The 19,298-nt window shown below is 41.6% G+C and overlaps 1 protein-coding gene across 2 annotated transcripts in view; it reads left to right on the top strand.

Moving 5' to 3' along the window:
* The window catches only part of LOC310762398 (carboxypeptidase B-like), a 49,179-nt gene that overhangs the window by 25,824 nt on the left and 4,057 nt on the right, over window positions 1–19,298 (top strand). For both annotated transcript variants that reach the window (XM_083613458.1, XM_083613459.1), the window contains 7 exons: window positions 4,084–4,208; window positions 6,098–6,197; window positions 7,290–7,391; window positions 8,623–8,724; window positions 11,200–11,310; window positions 11,408–11,498; window positions 12,946–13,148. In XM_083613458.1, coding sequence (XP_083469584.1) covers window positions 4,084–4,208; window positions 6,098–6,197; window positions 7,290–7,391; window positions 8,623–8,724; window positions 11,200–11,310; window positions 11,408–11,498; window positions 12,946–13,148 — 834 coding nt within the window. The remainder of the gene's footprint in view (window positions 1–4,083; window positions 4,209–6,097; window positions 6,198–7,289; window positions 7,392–8,622; window positions 8,725–11,199; window positions 11,311–11,407; window positions 11,499–12,945; window positions 13,149–19,298) is intronic.

Here is a 19,298-nt window from a genome sequence, read left to right as displayed (position 1 = left end):
TTGCACAAGTGTATCCATTTATATAGACATATTGATTCCATCACAGTGTTTTTTAGTTGAATCTAAACCTGGCAATCTGCCCCAATTCCCTCAGTCACCATCTCTCAGGCTTCATAGCAAAAAAAGCAATAAACTGAGTAAAATTTCTGATGCCTCCCTTTCTAGTTTTGAGAGAACAGGAATGGAAGAAGATGGCAACAGTCTAGGGATTACAGTATGTTCTCCAGTATGTAACATGTTCTCAAACATGGATCATGAAATTGTCTGAATGCACACAACAATAGCATACACACAGATGTATTGAGTATGATTATATAACTGTCTCCTCAGTGGTAATGATGCAATCTTAATCCTGCTTACCTGGGAGTAAGTCCCATTGAATTCAGCATAACTTACTTCTCAGTAGACATGGTTAGGATTCTGCTGCAAATCCCGCTGAGTACAGTGGGGCTTACTCCCAGGGAAATGGATATACTGCAATCTCATCATTATAACCAACACAAAGGAGCCACAGGCTCCAATCCTAGGTATAACAAAAAGGTAAAGGACCCCTGGATGGTTAAGTCCAGTCAAAGGTGACTAAGGGGTTGCGGCGCTCATCTCGCTTTCAGGCTGAGGGAGCTGGCACTTGTCCAGAGATAGCCTTCCGGGTCATGTGGCCAGCATGACTGAACCGCTTCTGGTGCAACGGAACACCATGACGGAAGCCAGAGTGCACGGAAACGCCATTTACCTTCCTGACACAGTGGTACCTATTTATCTACTTGCACTGGCATGCTTTTGAACTGCTAGGTTGGCAGAAGCTGGGAGAATCCCACACCACACTTACTTGGGTATAAGTGCCATTAAACTTTGGATAGAATTCAGCTCTTGGGCTGTGTACACACTATACTTTGAATCACATTCCCTTAAATAATTTTGGGCACTGTAGTTTGTGAAGGGTTGCTGGGAATTTTAAGTCGGTGGAGGGTAAATTACAGTGCCAAAAATACTTTGAGAGAAAGAATGTGCTTTGAATGTGCTTGAAAGGTCCAGTGTGTACACAGCCTTTTGTTGTTGTTTAGTCGTTTAGTCATGTCTGACTCTTCATGACCCCATGGACCAGAGCACGCCAGGCATGCCTGTCTTCCACTGCCTCCCGCAGTTTGGTCATACTCATGCTGGTAGCTTCAAGAACACTGTCCAACCATCTCGTTCTCTGTTGTCCCCTTCTCCTTGTGCCCTCCATCTTTCCCAACATCAGGGTCTTTTCCAGGGAGTCTTCTCTTCTCAGAAGACTCCCTGGAAAAGACCCTGATGTTGGGAAAGATGGAGGGCACAAGGAGGGCACACAGCCCTTAGTCATTATATATATCAAAGGTTCTCAAACTGTAATCTGCAGGCCACTGGTGGTCCATGGAGAAGTTGCATAACAATTAAGAATATCTGTACATGGCACAGGGTTAATTTTTTTCTGATGATGGGAAATAGGCTTGACATAACCTTGCTCACAAAATCAGACGAACTATCATATTAGAAAGGCAAGACTACCATTATTAAAAATATAAGCTGTGAATGTGCTTTTATTTGTAGAACAGTATATAAATATTACTAGATGGTGCATCAAGGCAGTCAGCAATTTGCAGGTGATCCATTGGGGGGAGAGTACCATTAGTCTATGCTATAATGGAATATCTCACAATGAAATAGACCTCATGCGCAATTGAATCTGAATTCCTCAACTTTGTTTTCCAAAACCTCTTCTATTAATCCTCAATATAGAAAATGTGCCTTGTGCTATCCTTGTGACTGAGGCTTTCGCTGAAAGTGCATCATAAATAGCACCCATTTAAGGAATGGTATGATACAAGTGTGTGTGAAGTAAAAAAGAAAAGCTTAAGTAAATAAATCAAGGCCACAACAAAAACAGGGAAGGAGGCAAAGTTATTTTTAATTGCTAAGCCAAGGCAGTTATATATGAGCTAAGGACAGAATTCATATTTATCGCAGTATATTTAGATGATAGCCTTACTTGTTTATAGGGTTATAATCCCAACGGTAATAATATTTTGTTCACTGCTTAGATACCAAAGCAATAGGCACCTTTTAGATATGCTTCATCCGGGAAAAGTCACTACAGATCCATTCAGCCCATCCAGATGAAACGAGGCCACAAATTCCTAACTTTGAAAGACAAGCAAATGTCAGCCTTGAGGTCATAAATTCACAAGTCATTTCTTTCTCATGGGCGACAGTGCTAACTAACATGCCTCTAAACTTTATTTCTGATTGTGAGACACATCTGAAGTGTGGCCAAAGCACACCTGTTCTCCAGCTGCTGAGAGGTTTAAGCTACCAGTCAACAAGGGAGTTGAGGCTTTGCAAAGCGATTGCGATAAGGTTTTGGAACAAATGCTGAGATCGCCATTGCAATGGGCATCTCACTAGATAATAGGGGCTTGAATAGGCATAACATGAGGATACCTAAATAGACATCTTCTCCTATATGGACCTGCCCATTTATTAAGAACTTATGGCAGGTCTCCCTTCTGTGCCCTGCCAACATCTGAATTGTTTTTGGCTACAAGGGGCTCTTCTCTGTAGTGGTGCCCAGTCTTTGGAAATTGCTTCCACAGGGGGACCTACCTTAGAAACGTGGGGAGCGTTTATATTGGGTCAGACCATTGGTCCATCTAGCTGAATAGTATCTACCCGAACTGGCAAAAACTCTCCAGAGTTTCAGGCAGGCGATTGAAACTGGGACCTTTGCCTTGTAAAGTAGATGCTCTTGCACTGACCTACTGCCTTTTGCGCCCTCTCTGTTGGTCTTCCATCAATGAGCTGAGACCGTTCGCTCTTTCTGCAGTCGTTGGGCCTGCTGAGGTTCTCAATCTTCCCGGCATTTTACCTGTGAATGATCTGGTGTCTCTTTTAGCTCTGATTTGTCTTACATCCATGCGTGTTTTATTACATTCAGTGGCTGCTGTTTGGAGACAGGCCTACCTTCTTGACAGCAGCATTGCTACTGGAAAAGACTAGAGCATGTTTTCAAGGTCAGGGCTGCATAGATGCAGCACTGGGTCCAATCCAATGCTTGCACTGGTGTGCCCATGCAGCCCGACCTTGCTGCCACCTTGCTCCACCCCAGCCTTATCCCGCAGAGATGCCGGTGTCAGGAAAGTAGCTTTGCCCCACCACAATAACCACCACTGATAATATTGCTATCTAGTGAGTGCACGAACTCACTGTGGCAGCCCAAAAGAGAATATGCAACCACACCCCCAAGGACCATAAAAAAAATGCATGCAACTGTGTTGTTGATCCATTATTATACATACACGTTGAAGTACAGTGCATATAGTATATAACTAGTTTATTAGGGCCAGCATAATTGTGAAACTATGCATAGTTTCCTAGGTGTAAGCTCCATGGGACTCAGTTGTGCCTACTTAAGTTTAATTTGTAAAACACACTAAGCCACCTTTTAATTAGAAATTCACTCAGTCATGCATAGAATGATTACTATTTAAACTGCCAGGAACCCCCATTTTCCTTATTCACTCACTTTCTCTGGGCTAATTTGTCAAAATCAAACTTGAAAAGCTCTGTATCACCTCATTTACTTGCCAAAGAAAGGAAGAACCAACCACACAACCTAATCTCTTGCCGGGTTAGGACAATTTAATTTAGGACTATGGACTAGTTTGCTGCCTTAGGAGCAATTGATTTTAATAAGGCATCAACTGTAAACTGTCACTGAGTCACATGTAAGAGACTTTGTGTTTACATTGACCTGGGGGATAGCTCAGTCGGTAGAGCATGAGACTCTTAGTCTCAGGGTTGCTGTGGGTTTGAGCCCCATGTTGGGCAAAAGATTCCTGCACTGCAGCCGGTTGGACTATAGATGATCCTTGTGGTCCCTTCCAACTCTACAGTTCTATGATTCTATGCATTTGGTTGTCTGCTTTGATTCATAACAACACTGCTATTATTGCACGAGGTGAGGACACAACGTTATGCAGCCAAATCCAAACACGCCAACAGATCTAGGATGAAACTATGTGTATATTTTTTTCCATATACCATTTGTTTGGTTCTGTTCAGGTTGATTTCTGGCGCCCGGACTCTGTTGACCAAGTGAAAACAGAAACAACAGTTGACTTCCGAGTTGAAGCGGACAAATGTTCTGAAGTCGAGAGCCTCCTTCAACTGAGTGCACTGGACTACAAGTATGCTTTTCCTTGTAGCATTTGCTCCATTAATATCAGTGGGTTAAACAATGGACATCTCTACATTTAGTGTTACATGTTTATTCCCCCCCCCCATGAGTCTACTCTGAGTATGTCTAACCATGTGTCTTAAAGGAAGCCATGGTAAGATGGTCTTTAGACTGGAAATAGATGAGGTACAGATTGTTTTGCATAACAATAACTATGTGAAGAAGTGCTTTCTTTTGTCTGTCCTGAATCTTCCAACATTCAGGTTCATTGGGTGTCTGATAAAACACCAGAGCATTCCATGCACTAAAGAGGTATTGTGCACCTGTCTTGTGACTATGCACTGGTAGAAAGAGGAGGCCAGAATTTCTGTAGGGTTGAGCTTTTCCATACTAGCAGGTGAGGACAAAGTATCTGTCAGACAAAACAAAAGACTTTGAAAAGGATTTAGTTCCAAGAGGCAAACAAAGCAGGTAAGGTATTTGTGGAGAGCAGTAGGTAGTAAGATAGGTGGATCAAAAAACAATAAAACCAAAAAGGAAAGGATTACAAAGTTTAAACATGCAAGATGAAGAGTATTGAACAGAATCAACAAAGATGTACTTTATGAAACAAAGAGCCAATTCATGTTATATGTATATATGTATGTATGTATGTATGTATGTATGTTTACACCATCTGTATAACATCCAAGGTGCAAGGTCCTTTAGCCACTTAGCAATAAGAGTGATGCTAAATTTGATTTAGCACATGTCTTTTTAAAGCTGCAACAGAGAGCAACTTTGGAGTGGGGACTGGGCTGGCAATCAGGATTGGCAATCAGGGGGAAAAGCAAACCTTCTCTTCTGTGTTTAAGCACTGGCCAGATACGTTGCCATTTTCTGATTCCAGTTAGTAACCTGGCAGTAACTTTCTGTACTCCTTAGGGAAGCAGAGGAGTGCCTAGATAGCAAAAGAAGAGTTACTCTGCTGAAACACTTCCTCCGCTAATAATGAATGTGCCCAGTTTCCTGCACCAAAGAGATTGTCCCTGACAGACTTCAGTGAAGTGGCCTTGCTACAGCTAGAGGAGACGCGAGCCTTTGATGTGGAGCCGCAGTGCCCTGACATCATGTCAATGTGTTCATTATGAAGGCTGGGAGTGCACTGCAAACTGCCCTCTCTCACTCTTCTAATCCAGATCGCTGTGATCAAGGGCACTGAGCTTGCACATTTCTTTCGCCTATACCATTTTATTCAGGCTAGGGAGAGAGCAGGGGTCTTTGCTGCCAATCAACACGCATATATTTCTTTAACAGTTCCTAAAATAGTTTGAAAGAGATTATTTCTTCTACCTGTTGCAACCTCTGGTCAAATAACCTTTTTCTGATTTTTTTGGAACAAAACAAATAAAAACTCTTTTTTTTCTGGAGGCAAGCCTGGCTTGATAAACAAGGCAGCAGCAAGGATCTCTCTTCCAGTGTGGTGTAGTGGTTAAGAGCGGTAGTCTTGTAATCTGGTGAACAGGGTTCGCTTCCCCGCTCCTCCACATGCAGCTGCTGGGTGACTGTGGGCTAGTCACACTTCTTTGAAGTCTCTCAGCCTCACTCACCTCACAGAGTGTTTGTTGTGGGGGAGGAAGGGAAAGGAGAATGTTAGCCGCTTTGAGACTCCTTCGGGTAGTGATAAAGCAGGATATCAAATCCAAACTCTTCTTCTTCCAAACTTCCTCCAACTGTCATCTCTCCCCAAGCTGGGAAGCTGCATTTCATGAAGATAGCATTTGCAGGCAGAAGGGGAAGAAGTGGTGGTAAACATACAAACACTAATCACGGGGGTGTTAAGCAGAAATGGAGACACAGCAGCGGTAGAAAATGAAATGTCCCCCATTTGACTTGGTCCATATTGTTGCTTTGTTGCAGAGTTTTGATTGACAACCTTCAGGCTGTACTTGATGGGCAGTTTGACAGTCATATCCGGGCAACTGGACATCAGTATGAAAAATATAACAATTGGGAAACGGTAAAAAAAATGTTCACGTTTGAATATCCTCCTCTGCTTCCTAATGGTAGTTTTGCTATGAACATAAGAACATAAAAGAGAGCAGTGCTGGATCACACCCAAGGCCAAAATTGGTTCAACATCTGGTTTCCCACAATGGCCAAGGAGAGACCTATGGGAAGCCCAAATGCAAAACATGAGGGCAATTGCTCTCTCCTACAACTCGGGGATAGTGTGCATACTTTGTGTGTATTCAGTTCCGGGGTCAATTCCTGGTATCTCCAGTTGGAATTAGTGCTTAGCAAACTGACTCCATCATAATATGTAGTTTGTCTTCTGAGTTACAAATCCAAGGGTTATAAACACAGGCAGGGGTGTTCTGCTATTTCCCTTCATATTTTTCAGCATGTGCATCACCAAAGTGAATCTTGGAAACATGGCATGCACAATACGTTGCATCACAACATCATGCTTCACAGTGCATCCTCCTCTGAGTGGCAATGTTTACACATGCTCTATTTGCAACAGTATGGAGTGGAAGCCGCAGGCAAAGGCAATGGCTGTGGAAGTTGGTGACAAAAAAATGCCTGTTCATTGCACGACTTGGCATGTTGGTAACAATGCCAAGGGAGAAACTAAAGGGTTTGAGTAAAATCATCATGCATGAGGGTGCGTTGCAAACAGTATATTTTAATTTCCTTTGGAAATTAAAGCACTACAGGTGGGAAAAAATGACTGAGCGTTATTTGAGGAGAGACGGCAGGGTTTGACTGATCAGCCATGCCAGATGTAGGAAATATGCCAATCATGCAGGTGAAATAAATATAAATTGATATATAGTCCATCATGGTTTGAATTATTAAAATGTCAAAGTGTGAGAATTACAAACCTACTAGATTCAACCTCTGTGCCAGCTAATTTCAAGTTTTGGTGCTATTGCTAGTTTAAATGCCGCTTAGCAGCAGAGTTGGAAAAGGTGGCCATGGAGAAAGCACTATCAAATCAACATTTATATTACCGGCCTACAGATACTGTTAGTAGTCTGACTCAATATTTATTAGGTGGTTCCTTTTGCTATTAAATATGCTTATTTACTTTTTTTTAACTCAACAGATAGAGGCTTGGATCAAAAATATTGCAAAGGAGAACCCAGATCTTGTCTCCCTGTCACAGATAGGAACAACCTATGAGGGACGCTCAATGCACCTCCTGAAGGTATTTGCTTTTCATTTCTTCATCCAGTCTGCTTGCTCTTCTCTTGACACATAAGAAACAACAATATTTATTAAGCCCTCGCATGCTCCACATTTGTATTTTTCAATCAATGCTTCAGGAAACCAAAGCAGATTTTGGTGAAGTTCTTTTATGGTGACATTTTTATCCTTTTTGATTGATAGTAAAGGCGTCCTAAACAGCCCAGACCGTAATAAAAGTCTTTTGACAGTTTGCACATATAAATTTAACCGTGTTCCTGTAAGCAAGGTAAATGGTAATCTACCTTTGTATAATTGTGTGCTCCATCTGTTGTTTGTAAACCTATTTGCTATAAAGTCATCTATAAACTTCAGCCCCTTTTTTCTCTCTCTTTGTTCTTTTTTTTTCTGGCAACAGGAGGCAAACAGCTAATCAGCATTTCCTTTCTTGAGACGTTACAATCATACTTCTCAAGCAAACAAAAGAAATCAGTTTCAATATGTTCTTATTTTGAGTATCAGGTCGATGTTTCGGAATATCACACCTTTACAGTCCAAGTTTTTTGATGCTTGAGTGAATGCAAGGTCCTCCTTCCTCAGCCCCGCCCCCCCACATGATAATCATAGAGCCGTAGAATTTGTAGAGCTAGAAGGGTCCACGATGGTCCAACTAGCAGTGTGAATCCATGACCCTGAGATTAAGTGTCTCCTGTTCTACCAACTCAGCTATCCCAGCTGACAGCCGACAATGTGGGAGCAGCCCAGGCTGGGCAGTTTTTATGAATGGGGACTATCTTATGGAGAAAGGTGGCTTCCTTTTCTCAGAACACTTCCCCCTTATCCGTTATCTACTATATAGGTGTGAATACGGAAGAAATCTCAGCATATGCAGCCTGTCTCAGTTCTGTAAGGCAGACATCCCTCTTTTACACAACAACTAGAATGATAAGGTTGTTGCATTCACTTTTAGTCATCCTATGCATTACTATTTATATAAAAGGTGTAGATAGACGTATAAGCCATGTCACACAGCTAACTGAACTCTAAAAATATACAATTATCAGCTGGGATAAAATATGGATCCAGCACACCAGAGGTGAGAAAATCCAACCAGAGTTAAGTTTCACTTCCAGCAATGCAACTCCCTGCTCATCTCAAGCGAGGCCTGAGGCTGCCGTCTGAATAGAGAACATGACCTATTAGTATTCAATATAAATCACTAATTCTGCCTTGTTTTGTTTTTATGTTTACAGTTGGGGAAGCCCGGTGTGAATAAAAAAGCCATCTTTATGGATTGTGGCTTCCATGCTAGAGAATGGATCTCACCTGCATTCTGCCAGTGGTTCGTGAGAGAGGTTAGAGGGCAAAATACGTGTTCACTAAAATCAGTAACCAAGACCACTGACACACTTAGAAGCAGGAATGATTTGTCATAAAAAGAACTTATTGGCAGGTCCTTTTTCTAAGTTTCCTAATGTTTTCTTTCAGATCTTCAGGTCCCCCTTTTTCCTCTAAAGCTCCATAAATATTATCATTTGATTATTACTCATTTTTTAAATGTATCCTTCCGTTACTGATATTTGTTTGTTTGTTTGAATATCAACTCATAGGGAAAATATCCTAAATATCCTAAAATATTCATAGGGAAAAATCATAAAATACAAAACAAATGACCAATTCTGAATCAAATTTCTTCACCTTAAAATGCTTGGTGATAACAAAACCATGTTAATACAGGATGTAAGCACACAGAGCTAAATCCTCAGAATCTGCAACATGAAAATGGTGTTGCCCCATTTTCAAAAGGATATTATGCGGCTTTATGTGCCTGTCTGAGAATCTAGAGGAAGGTAATTATGATACAATTATTACACAAAAGAGAGGTATGCCCTCTAAAGAAAAAAGTACTAGAACAAATGGAATAATGTATGAAGACCTCTTAAAAGCATATCATTAGAATATAATGATCAGCCTGTTACATATGAAGCTTATCTAATAATGAATACACAATTCTAAAGTAAGGTATTATTTTTAATTGCAACTTCTCCAAGGTCTCATCAATTAATCTCATTAAAGTTGTTAAGAAGCCTAGGTTACTGTTCTGTTCTGGATCCTAGTATTTGAATCAATACTCCTTTAGGTGCCTTTTTGCACACCACAGGGTTCCACCAAGCATGCTTCTGTTTCTTTGGCACATGGTACCAGAGTTTGCTATTAGGAAGAGTGAGATCAGCAGGGGAGAAAATCCCACATGGTCCCAAGAGGGCCTGGCAGGATGCTAGAGAGCTCTGTGTCATATTAACCCTCTTTTCTCCAGTCTGAAGTTATTATAGTCCCTAGCGCCCTTGCTGAAAACACACATTATCAACCCTTCCCCACCTTAGTGATCCTGAGCCAATTCAAAGTATCCCTACAATTATTTTCTTTTATTTGTATGCTTCTGAAATAGCACAGCTAGCCAGTAACCACTGGCGAAAGGGAGAGCTTTCAGTGTATTATGAAGAAGCTTGTGATTTTTTGCATCTGTAAGGCTTGACTGTGTTTGTTTTTGACGGAACAATCCTAAAATACAACTTCCAGCTGTTTCGATTCCCACAGATTTAGCAAAGGTTCCTACACGCGCACAAAATGTAAAAACAGAAGCCATTGCAGAAGCAAGTGCTTTACAATCCGTATCAAGTAAGCTGAAATAGTTGACCTGAGAGTGTTGGCAAGGCACCCAGTGGTGACAGGCCTTCCCCTCATGTCCTCTCAGATATATGTGCAGAGCCAGGCCTGGAAATTGAAAGTGACACTCCAGACATGTCTTTGGGAATGCTCTCCCCTTATCTCTCCCAGTTAATGCAGCAGAGGATGAAATGTCACCTCATTTAGCAGTTTGGGTTACTACAACTATCAGTCTTACCCTTCAGAGCAGCAAGCTCATAATTTAGCTTCATCAAGATGGTGTACTCTCCAACATTTCTCCAATGAAAATAGGGACGTCTTATTCAATAATAATAATAATAATAATAATAATAATAATAATAATATGCATTTATTATTTATACCCTGCCCATCTGACTGGATTAAACATTAAACATTTTAAAAAAACTTCCCTATACTGGGCTGGGCTGCCTTCAGATGTCTTCTAAAGGTTGTAGACTTAGTGTCTTCTTGGCTCGGGGGTCACATAACTCCATGCCCTCCAACACTTATCTGATGAAAACAGGGGCACCCTAAGGAAAAGTGGGACATTCCAGAATCGAATCAGAAACCGGGACAGCTGTCCCTGGAAAATAGGAACACTTGGAGGGTCTGAGATGGCACCTGTTGAAGAACTTTCTATTCACACACAATCACACCTGTTAAGGAACTTATGGCTTCTCATCTGGGCCTTCTAGTTTTAAACTGTGCTTTAATCGTGCTTCAGCTTCTTAAATGAGTTACTAGGGGTGAGGAACATTCCCTCATGGACAGCATGACAGTGGTGGACAGGGCCAGGTACAAATGTAGGCATAGAAATGGCTGTGAATCCTACCTCTTTATTGCAGGTTACATTCCAGCCACACAAAAGTCTATTCACAAGAATGCACACACCACACATCTTTCCTCCTTTCCAGCAAGCAAGAGGCATTGTCACAGTTCAAGGACATGTTCCAGACAGGCAATGAAAAATGTAATTTTTGCGAGGGTTGTGTGGCCTTTATAGAATTAACAGGGCCAAACAGAGGCTTGGAGGGCCACATTTTGTGCCTGGGCCTGAGATTACCCCTGTTATACTGTAATGTAGCTGAGTCCCGAGTCATTTGGGTTTGCCCTAATTTATTATCTCTTTGGTCTATACTTAGGCTGTTCGCACCTATGGGAAGGAAACTATCATGACTCAGATTCTGGACAACTTGGATTTCTATGTGTTGCCTGTCTTGAATATTGATGGCTACGTCTACACTTGGACTAAGGTGAATAACATACTTGTTTTCTGAATATGAAGCTCAACGCTTGTTTATGAATATGTAGTCCTGCAAAACTGACATTCACAAATATACTGCATTTCAGTCTCGCATGTGGAGGAAGACTCGTTCTCTAAATCCCGGCAGTAATTGCATTGGTACTGATCCTAACAGAAACTTTAACGCCAAATGGTGCAGTAAGTACATCCTGAGAAGAAATATATTGCCCAATTCTAACTGACTCATTCTCCAAGTGCAGGAGTACCAGTTCTAGCTAAGTCCACAGTTCTTGGCACAACCTCTCAAGTTCTAGAGCTTCCATAATGTGTGAGGTTTCAGAGGGTGAGGATATTACCTAGAGGGCCACATTCTCTTGTTGAGAGAAGCTGAATTCCTGAGCATTTATTTTCAGTGTGAGATTAAGGCTGCAATCCTGTGTCCATTTACCAAGGAACACAATGGGACTTATTTCAAGGAGCACAATGGGACTTAACAGATTTATAGAAACTGCTCAGTGTTTTTAGTCAATTTTGCTGAGTTCCCTCAGACCTTAAAAAGTCTTGGTTCATGTCAAGCATTTTGCATTTTGAGATGTGTCAAAATAACATTCAGTAGATTCACAGACTCATACCCTGACATAGATTAATGTTAAATACAGTGGTACCTCGGGTTAAGAACTGAATTCATTCTGGATGTCTGTTCTTAACCTGAAACTGTTCTTAACCTGAGGTACCACTTCAGCTAATGGGGCCTCCCACGGCCGCTGTGCCACTGCCGCCACTCGATTTCTGTTCTCATCCTGAGGTAAAGTTCTTAACCCAAGGTACTATTTCTGGGTTAGCGGAGTCTGTAACCTGAAGCGTCTGTAACCCGAGGTACCACTGTATAGCATTTCAAAAACAGCACAAGAAACTGACTTATTTCATCAGTCTTCATAGCCCAGTATGATCTACCATGGGGGACTCTGGGAGAGGTCTTTCCTGGCAATTGCAACTCCAGGCTTTCCTAGTGCAGATGATAGGGATGGAAACTGAGACCTTGTGTGCGCAAAGGCATGTGCTTAACCCCTAAGCTACAGGCTCTGAGCTGTACTATATAGGTAACATAAGGCATTGTGGTTGCCAGGGAATAATGGTCTTTCCTGCTTTCTTATACATAGCAGTTGTGGGGAAGGAGAGAGAAACAAAGGACTGGATTCAACTAAATAGTTCCACTAGCAGCAGCCAGCACACAGGTTCCCACTATCACAACAGAGCTTTCTCATTCTCTCCCTCATGCCCCCAATCATCAGTGGGAGGTCAGGAGAACCTCAGAACAGGGCATGATGGGAAGGTCAACCTGCTGGACATTTGTTTTGGTGTGACACTGAATTCCTCCCATAGTCCACAGGACATAGTAAGGATTTTGGAGCTCCAATTCTGAATCTTCCCTGGAGTGGACAACTATCTAGGACAACACTGTAGAACAGGAGTATCTCTTCAGCTGCTGCTGAACTACAACTCCCATCAGCCCCGGCAAGCATGACCAGCAATCAGGCATGATGACAGTTGCAGTTTAGCAACATTTGGAAGGCCACACCTGATCTAGAACCTTATCATGGTTTGCCTCATTCCATGCATCCGTGTTTTCTCCTGCTGCACACAGCTCTTGGGGCTTCAAAAAGGCCATGTGATGAGACATATTGCGGCAGTGCCCCCGAATCAGAGAAAGAGACCAAAGCCTTGGCTGATTTCATTCGTCAGAACCTCTCGACCATCAGGGCTTACTTGACCGTTCATTCCTATTCCCAACTGCTGCTGTATCCATATTCTTATTCATATGAGGTAGCAAAGAACAACGTGGAGTTGGTAAGTAGAAACAAAATGGCTGATAACTACTCTGAAGTTAAAATGGTTGTGATGAACATATCCCCTTGGTTACCATTTGGGCTATGGGTTTTTTATGATGCATGGATTTCCCTCTTATTGATTGCTTTAGTACTTTTATATCCTGTCTTTCCTCCAGTAAGGAAAGCAGCACACGTGGTTTCTCCTTGATCCTATTTTGTCTGCGCAACAACCCTGTAAATGCAGCCTAGGCTAAAACGCATCAGGACCAGCCTCTGGGAAGAGGCAATGGAGCAGAACTGGCCTCCCAGCAGCGGTGTTGCATCCACTTACTGGGACAGCGCCGCAGTGAAGTCAGCTGGTACATGGGTTGGGTTGGCTCCACCAGTGTACTTACACTGCCCTGACCCCACCACCACCACAGAAAAGGCCTGTTCTCATGCTGCCCTCCTCTGGACCTCTCCTGGAGGAGCCACATGAAAATGGGCCTCAGATGATGATCACAAGGTCTGGGTCGCTTCATATGGAGAGAGACAGTCCTTGAGGTATTGCGGCCCTGAGCTTCTACAGTTCTGTGAGTTAGCTCCAACTAAGGGCTCATCCACACTTCCACTTGTCCTGTTCCTTTCCCCTGGGAAAACCAGATCTTTACTGCTGAATTGCAGCAATGTCAGTCAGGTTTTCCACAGATTAACGTTTGCTCCGATTCGGCACTAAAGAGCGAGTTTTCCCAGGGGATGTAGCAGGACAAACAGAAAACCACTTGGACTCATGCCTAGAAGGCACAGGACAAGCAGAAAACTGCACCAACCTATGCTTTCTAGGCACTGCACAAGCCCTGAGAGCTAAAAACTGTGGAAAGTATACAGTGATTCAGGAAAACAACAGCTTCATCACCAATTGTTCCATCCAAGCTTCCATCAGTCTTTTAATATAAAGGGACACCGTGAGAACTGGCATTCCTTCTCTGTCTTGGCTGATGCACAGCAATAGCTATTGGCATCAATTCCCAACTAAGACATGCTGAAGACCAGTGGGGTTGTAGCCAGCAAAGTTGTCCTGTCTGCACAAGGACTCCCATTTGCATATTGGAGCATCCTCTCTTCTCCTTCCCCCACCCAACACATCTCAGATCTGTTTTGAGGGTTTACCCAACCCTTCAGAGCAGATCTGGGGGGTGATGAGCTGCACGTGGGAAGGGGAGAGGGACGGAAAGTTTCGTTGCACAACTGGAAGCCCTTATATTCATGGGATGCCTTAACTGGATGGAACCCATTCTTTTGCAACATTCGAAGCCTAGGAACATGGTGAGTGATATCCAGAGTTGTTTACTCTCATGGTAGACCAGATGATAAATGTACTTTGTTCTTTGTTGATGGTCCCCTGTTGTTGGTTTTTTCCTTCAAAAGAGCAACAGCATTTCCAGAAGAAAATTACTTCAGTACTGTGAAATAGTTATGAGTTGATGTCGCTGGCAGAAAACACAGTAGATGACAAACAAAAGGGAGGGCTTACAAAAAAAAAAATCTCTTGCTCATCAGCCAGAAGGCCAAAGCCAAAATCTGGCCCTCTGCAGTGGTAGAATCCTGACAGATTTACAATGTCTCCCAAGTGGAAATATCAGAAATTTGAGGCAGAAACAGAGAGAATAGACAGATTAATGGTTTTGCCCTGGACATCTGGCACTGCAAGCCTCTCTTTTTTTCCATTAAAAAGGGATTTTGTTTTTGTGTGTTATGCCAGATTATGCTTTTTCTCAAGACACAAAGTTGTTATTCTGTAGAACCTAAGTTGTTTCCCCCTCGTTCAGTTTGCCTTTGATTCTGACAAATATGCTTCTAACTTCACATGTTGTTTGGTCTAAAGCAAAAGAGAAACTTAGGTACAGTACTTCTATCGCAAACAAAAGTGGACCTAAAAAGATTGATGAGGGCATTATCAGGATACTTTCACTCACACAAGATTAAGTATACTGCCTTCAGCTGTACTTGAGGGTCAATTTCAAAAAAATTCCGCTGGAAAAACGATTATGTCTATGTGGAGATGGCAGTATCAAATCAGTTGTTCATGTGCTTCTAGCTTGCACTCTTTATAAAGATTTGAGGAGTGAGGTTATTACCCCTCTACTACTATCCATACCAGGTCACTCAACCATTACTACTGTGTCCTTTCTTCTAGCAGATCAAGATAATCAGATGACAGCAAAAACTGCAAAATAAAAATTAGCAGGGGCAATAAGAATAAGATATATTATTTGATTACTGGTGTAAACCTCCAGAATGTATTTTGTATAGTTAAGTTTTTACCTCTATCTTCAGTTCAGTTCATTTTATTGCTATGGCTAGTGGCTGATGCAAATAAAGATTCTTCTGATTCTGATCCTTAGGCTGGGATCCAACAAGCTACTTTTGGCATAGTCAAGGAATCAAGCATGACCAATGGGGATTTTTCCTTTCCCCACCCTCCCCTCTCCCTGTGCACACACGCACTTTGAAGCTCCAGATTCCCATGCCATATTACAAACTTTATTTGAAAGCCCCCTGAGTTTCCAAAGCCGGACATTCAATAAACACAAGTCCAATGTCTCCTTGGGTACATGGAACCAGTTACACAATTCTTGGAACTGTATCCCAGCCAAGGGAAGGCCACAGGCCTCATTTATTTCAGGTTGAGGATTCCTTAATGTTCTTTTGTACAGTTTCCTGGATCATGTTCAAATGTGACCCAGTATGTTGCTCCTGGGATATCTTGGTCTGTGGCTGTTTATTCTTTATAGCCGCCACAAGGAAACCTTTTAAAAGCGTGGCTTCTGTCTTTGCAAAATTGTTATTTTTTAAAAAAGGAGAAGAAATGTAAACACGAACGTTCTTTCTGGTCTGTATCCAAAACCAGTGAATAGTTTGACAGTGTGATTTGCTCAGCACTTAAGAGAATCTTTTTTTCCTCCTATTTTTCCAAGAGCTTGAAAAAGTAGCTTCAGTGAGATTTTGCAAGGTGTAAATAGACTGGCATTTAAATGATTGTTCAGTTAAAAGCCAGACGGTTAAATATTTAAATACCGTATTTTTTGCTCTATAAGATTCACTTTTTCCCTCCTAAAAAGTAAGGGGAAATGTGTGTGCGTCTTATGGAGCGAATGCAGGCTGCGCAGTTATCACAAAAGCCAGAACAGCAAGAGGGATTGCTGCTTTCACTGTGCAGCGATCCCTCTTGCTGTTCTGACTTCTGAGATTCAGAATATTTTTTTTCTTGTTTTCCTCCTCCAAAAATGAGGTGCGTTTTGTCGTCTGGTGCGTCCTATAGAGCAAAAAATACAGTAATTTAAATCACCTAACTTAATTATATAAAATATAATAGCAAAATGTAAATATAGTACTCCTGATTTATTCCAATGAATTAATGGGAACTAGTTCCAGCCAGTATGGATTCTGTAGAGTAAAAGTGTGATTTGTCTTACATTTGATAAATAAAAAGATGCTGTCTAATGTAACATAGTGTAATATTGTATATAGTAAATATGTCTTATAGGCAAAGTGCTTGCATGTTTATTCAGTCACTCTTGTTTATTCAGACTCAAGAAAGTGTGCACAGGGAAAGCAGCTGTGTAACCAGCTCTATAACTAGGGAGCCATGCCAATTGAACAAAATAGAATTTATTTTCCAAGTAAATATGCACAGGAGGAGAGCTCTGAGTTCTGCCTGGAAAAGGAATTATTAGGAGGGCCTAAGGATTTGTGGCTTTTATGTGAGTGTCTCTGGTGGAACAAAGTGCTTATAAATCATCCCAGAAGTGAAGAAGAAAGATTTATCAAAGCGTTATCTTATCTTGGATGCTTATTTTCATTTTGACATCTAATACGTTAAAGAAAAATGTGCATTGCCCATTTTATCTTTTTCCACGTGTGATAAGATGTGTGGTCAAACAACAATCTTTGACATACATGCCTGTTTATCATACTTAACATCTCTTTCCACACCCATCTATTTTAGAAGTGTCATCATACATCTGAAGGCACAAGACCTTTCCAAATAATCACTGAGTGCATGGGAGAGAATTAGGCTTGCAGCTGTTATCCCTGCCAACCATCTCCACGTGTTCATTTGAAGCCAAAATCTACAAAACTCATACTCACGTTGGCTCTGTTCACATGACTATTTTGCAGAAGGGATGGGGGACATGTGGCCTTCCATATGTTGTTGGAATTCCAGCTCCCATAAGCCCCAGCCAACATGGCCAATGGTTATAGATTTTGGGAGTAATGGTCCAACAGCACCCCAAGAGCCACAGTTGGTCCATTCCTATTTTGCATGGTTCTGGATCACAGGAAAACAGCCTAAGTATGCGTGTGTTACTTGTAAATGTGTAGGCTCTATTCAAGCAATTTTCATGAATGCATGGAGGTCAGGAATGGGGGGCAATGGGTGTGATCCAATTCTCCCTCTGTTTCTTGTGTTTGATGACTCTCTGAAAAGGACAATGGTATTAAGAGTGGATGCCTTCATGGAATTTCTTTCCTGTGGCGATTTTTTAAAAGAGGAATCTGGATGAACATCCACTTGGGCATTTATTTTTCGCAGTTGTTTGTGCCCAATGAACCATACTATTCCTTTCAACTGCTTGGATACAGTTTTTGAGCATCTTGGAAGCTGAACGTTTCGGAACCCGAAGGCCGAAAACCCAGAAGTAATTGCTTCCATTTTGGAACGTGCCTCAGAAGTCGAGTGGCTTACGCTATGTGTTTTTCCATTTTCTCAATGGAAATTTCAACAACCCTTTGTGCCTCGGTTGTAACAAATGTTTCGGAAGTCGAACAGTCTTCCAGAATGGATTACGTTTGACAAGCGAGGTTCCACTGTATTTTTATATACCTATGGGCTGCCTTGGCACAAAACAGTTGTCACTGAGTCACAATTTGGACAAAAACAGCAACAACGAGTCTTTGATTTGCCACCCTATCAAAGCAAATGGACTCTTGTTGTCTGGGATAGTTTCTGTAGCAGTCAAACATAACACATCCAATTTGTGACCCAGAGCTTAAAGGTTCTTTCAACAATTGATGTCTGGTTTTATTTTATTTTTCCCCTATGGTTTTATATGGCTTTTATTGTATGGTTTTATGTACGATTGTAAACTACTGTGATGGGTTTCTATGAAAAGGCAGAATGCAGCTATGAGTTGTATCCATTGTTAATCATACTCAGAGTGGACCCATTGAAATTAATGGAGATGACTAATTTAAGCCCACTAATTTTAATGGGTCTTCTCTGTGTAGGTCTTCCTTTTATGCAACTCTATGACTGCATAAGGCCCAGGACTTATTTTGTCAGTTTCTTATGTCTTATCAAAAGCACATGAAGACAAAATTCTGCTATCAAAATATAGCTAACCAAACATTTTCTTCTGCGTAAATGTAGAGCTACCTGGCTCTTTTGGAGCTGTCCATGTTGACTGTGAGTTAAGAGTAACTCTTAGGGTAGTCTAAATTTCACTGAGGCCTGCCTAATTGCCAGCTGCTTGCAGGATTGAGGTAGCCAGAAAAAAACCACAGATATACCCAGCCTATTTTCAGATGCACTCTAAAGAACCATGAATCAGTGACTGGGTCCTTCCAGTAAACACACATCCTTATACATTGAAAAAAAATGTTTCAGACGTATTTCCTCTGTAAAGAGACTACTCTCTCCCTAAGGCAGGAGAAGCTAGGTCCGTTCTAGAATTATCACAGAAGTTACACAATATAGCCTCATGGTAGTTTCTTGGAAGAAATGTGTCATTGGCAAAAAAGTACACTCCCTAGTTTCACAACTTCTTCCACAGTTAATTTTATGGCACCCCTGACACTTCTACATGTACACATGCATTCATGCACACACACAAATGCACACACCATAAATGATGTTCAAAAACTCTGTTACTTAGTTGAAAGGACCAAACCAGCCTCTCTTCCCAGAAGGATCAGCTTCCCTGTTCTTGCAGTCAGGCTTCCCTTGAGCTCTCTCTTAATATTTATATTGAGCTAGTAAAAGTCTACGTATATTTAATCCTTTTTTTCTCACAAACATTTCAAGCTTTATTTTGAATGTGGTCATATTTTGGCCTAGGCTCTTAGTTAGATCATCTGATGGTCCCATCTGTTCCAGCAGAAACAAATCCAACTTGTTCAACCCTTA

This window comes from Podarcis filfolensis (assembly GCF_964270895.1).
Source record: "Podarcis filfolensis genome assembly, chromosome: 5".
NCBI classification, from domain to species: Eukaryota; Metazoa; Chordata; class Lepidosauria; order Squamata; family Lacertidae; genus Podarcis; species Podarcis filfolensis.
Note: the sequence above shows the minus strand (reverse complement) of the source record. Positions and strands in the feature narration are given on the sequence as shown.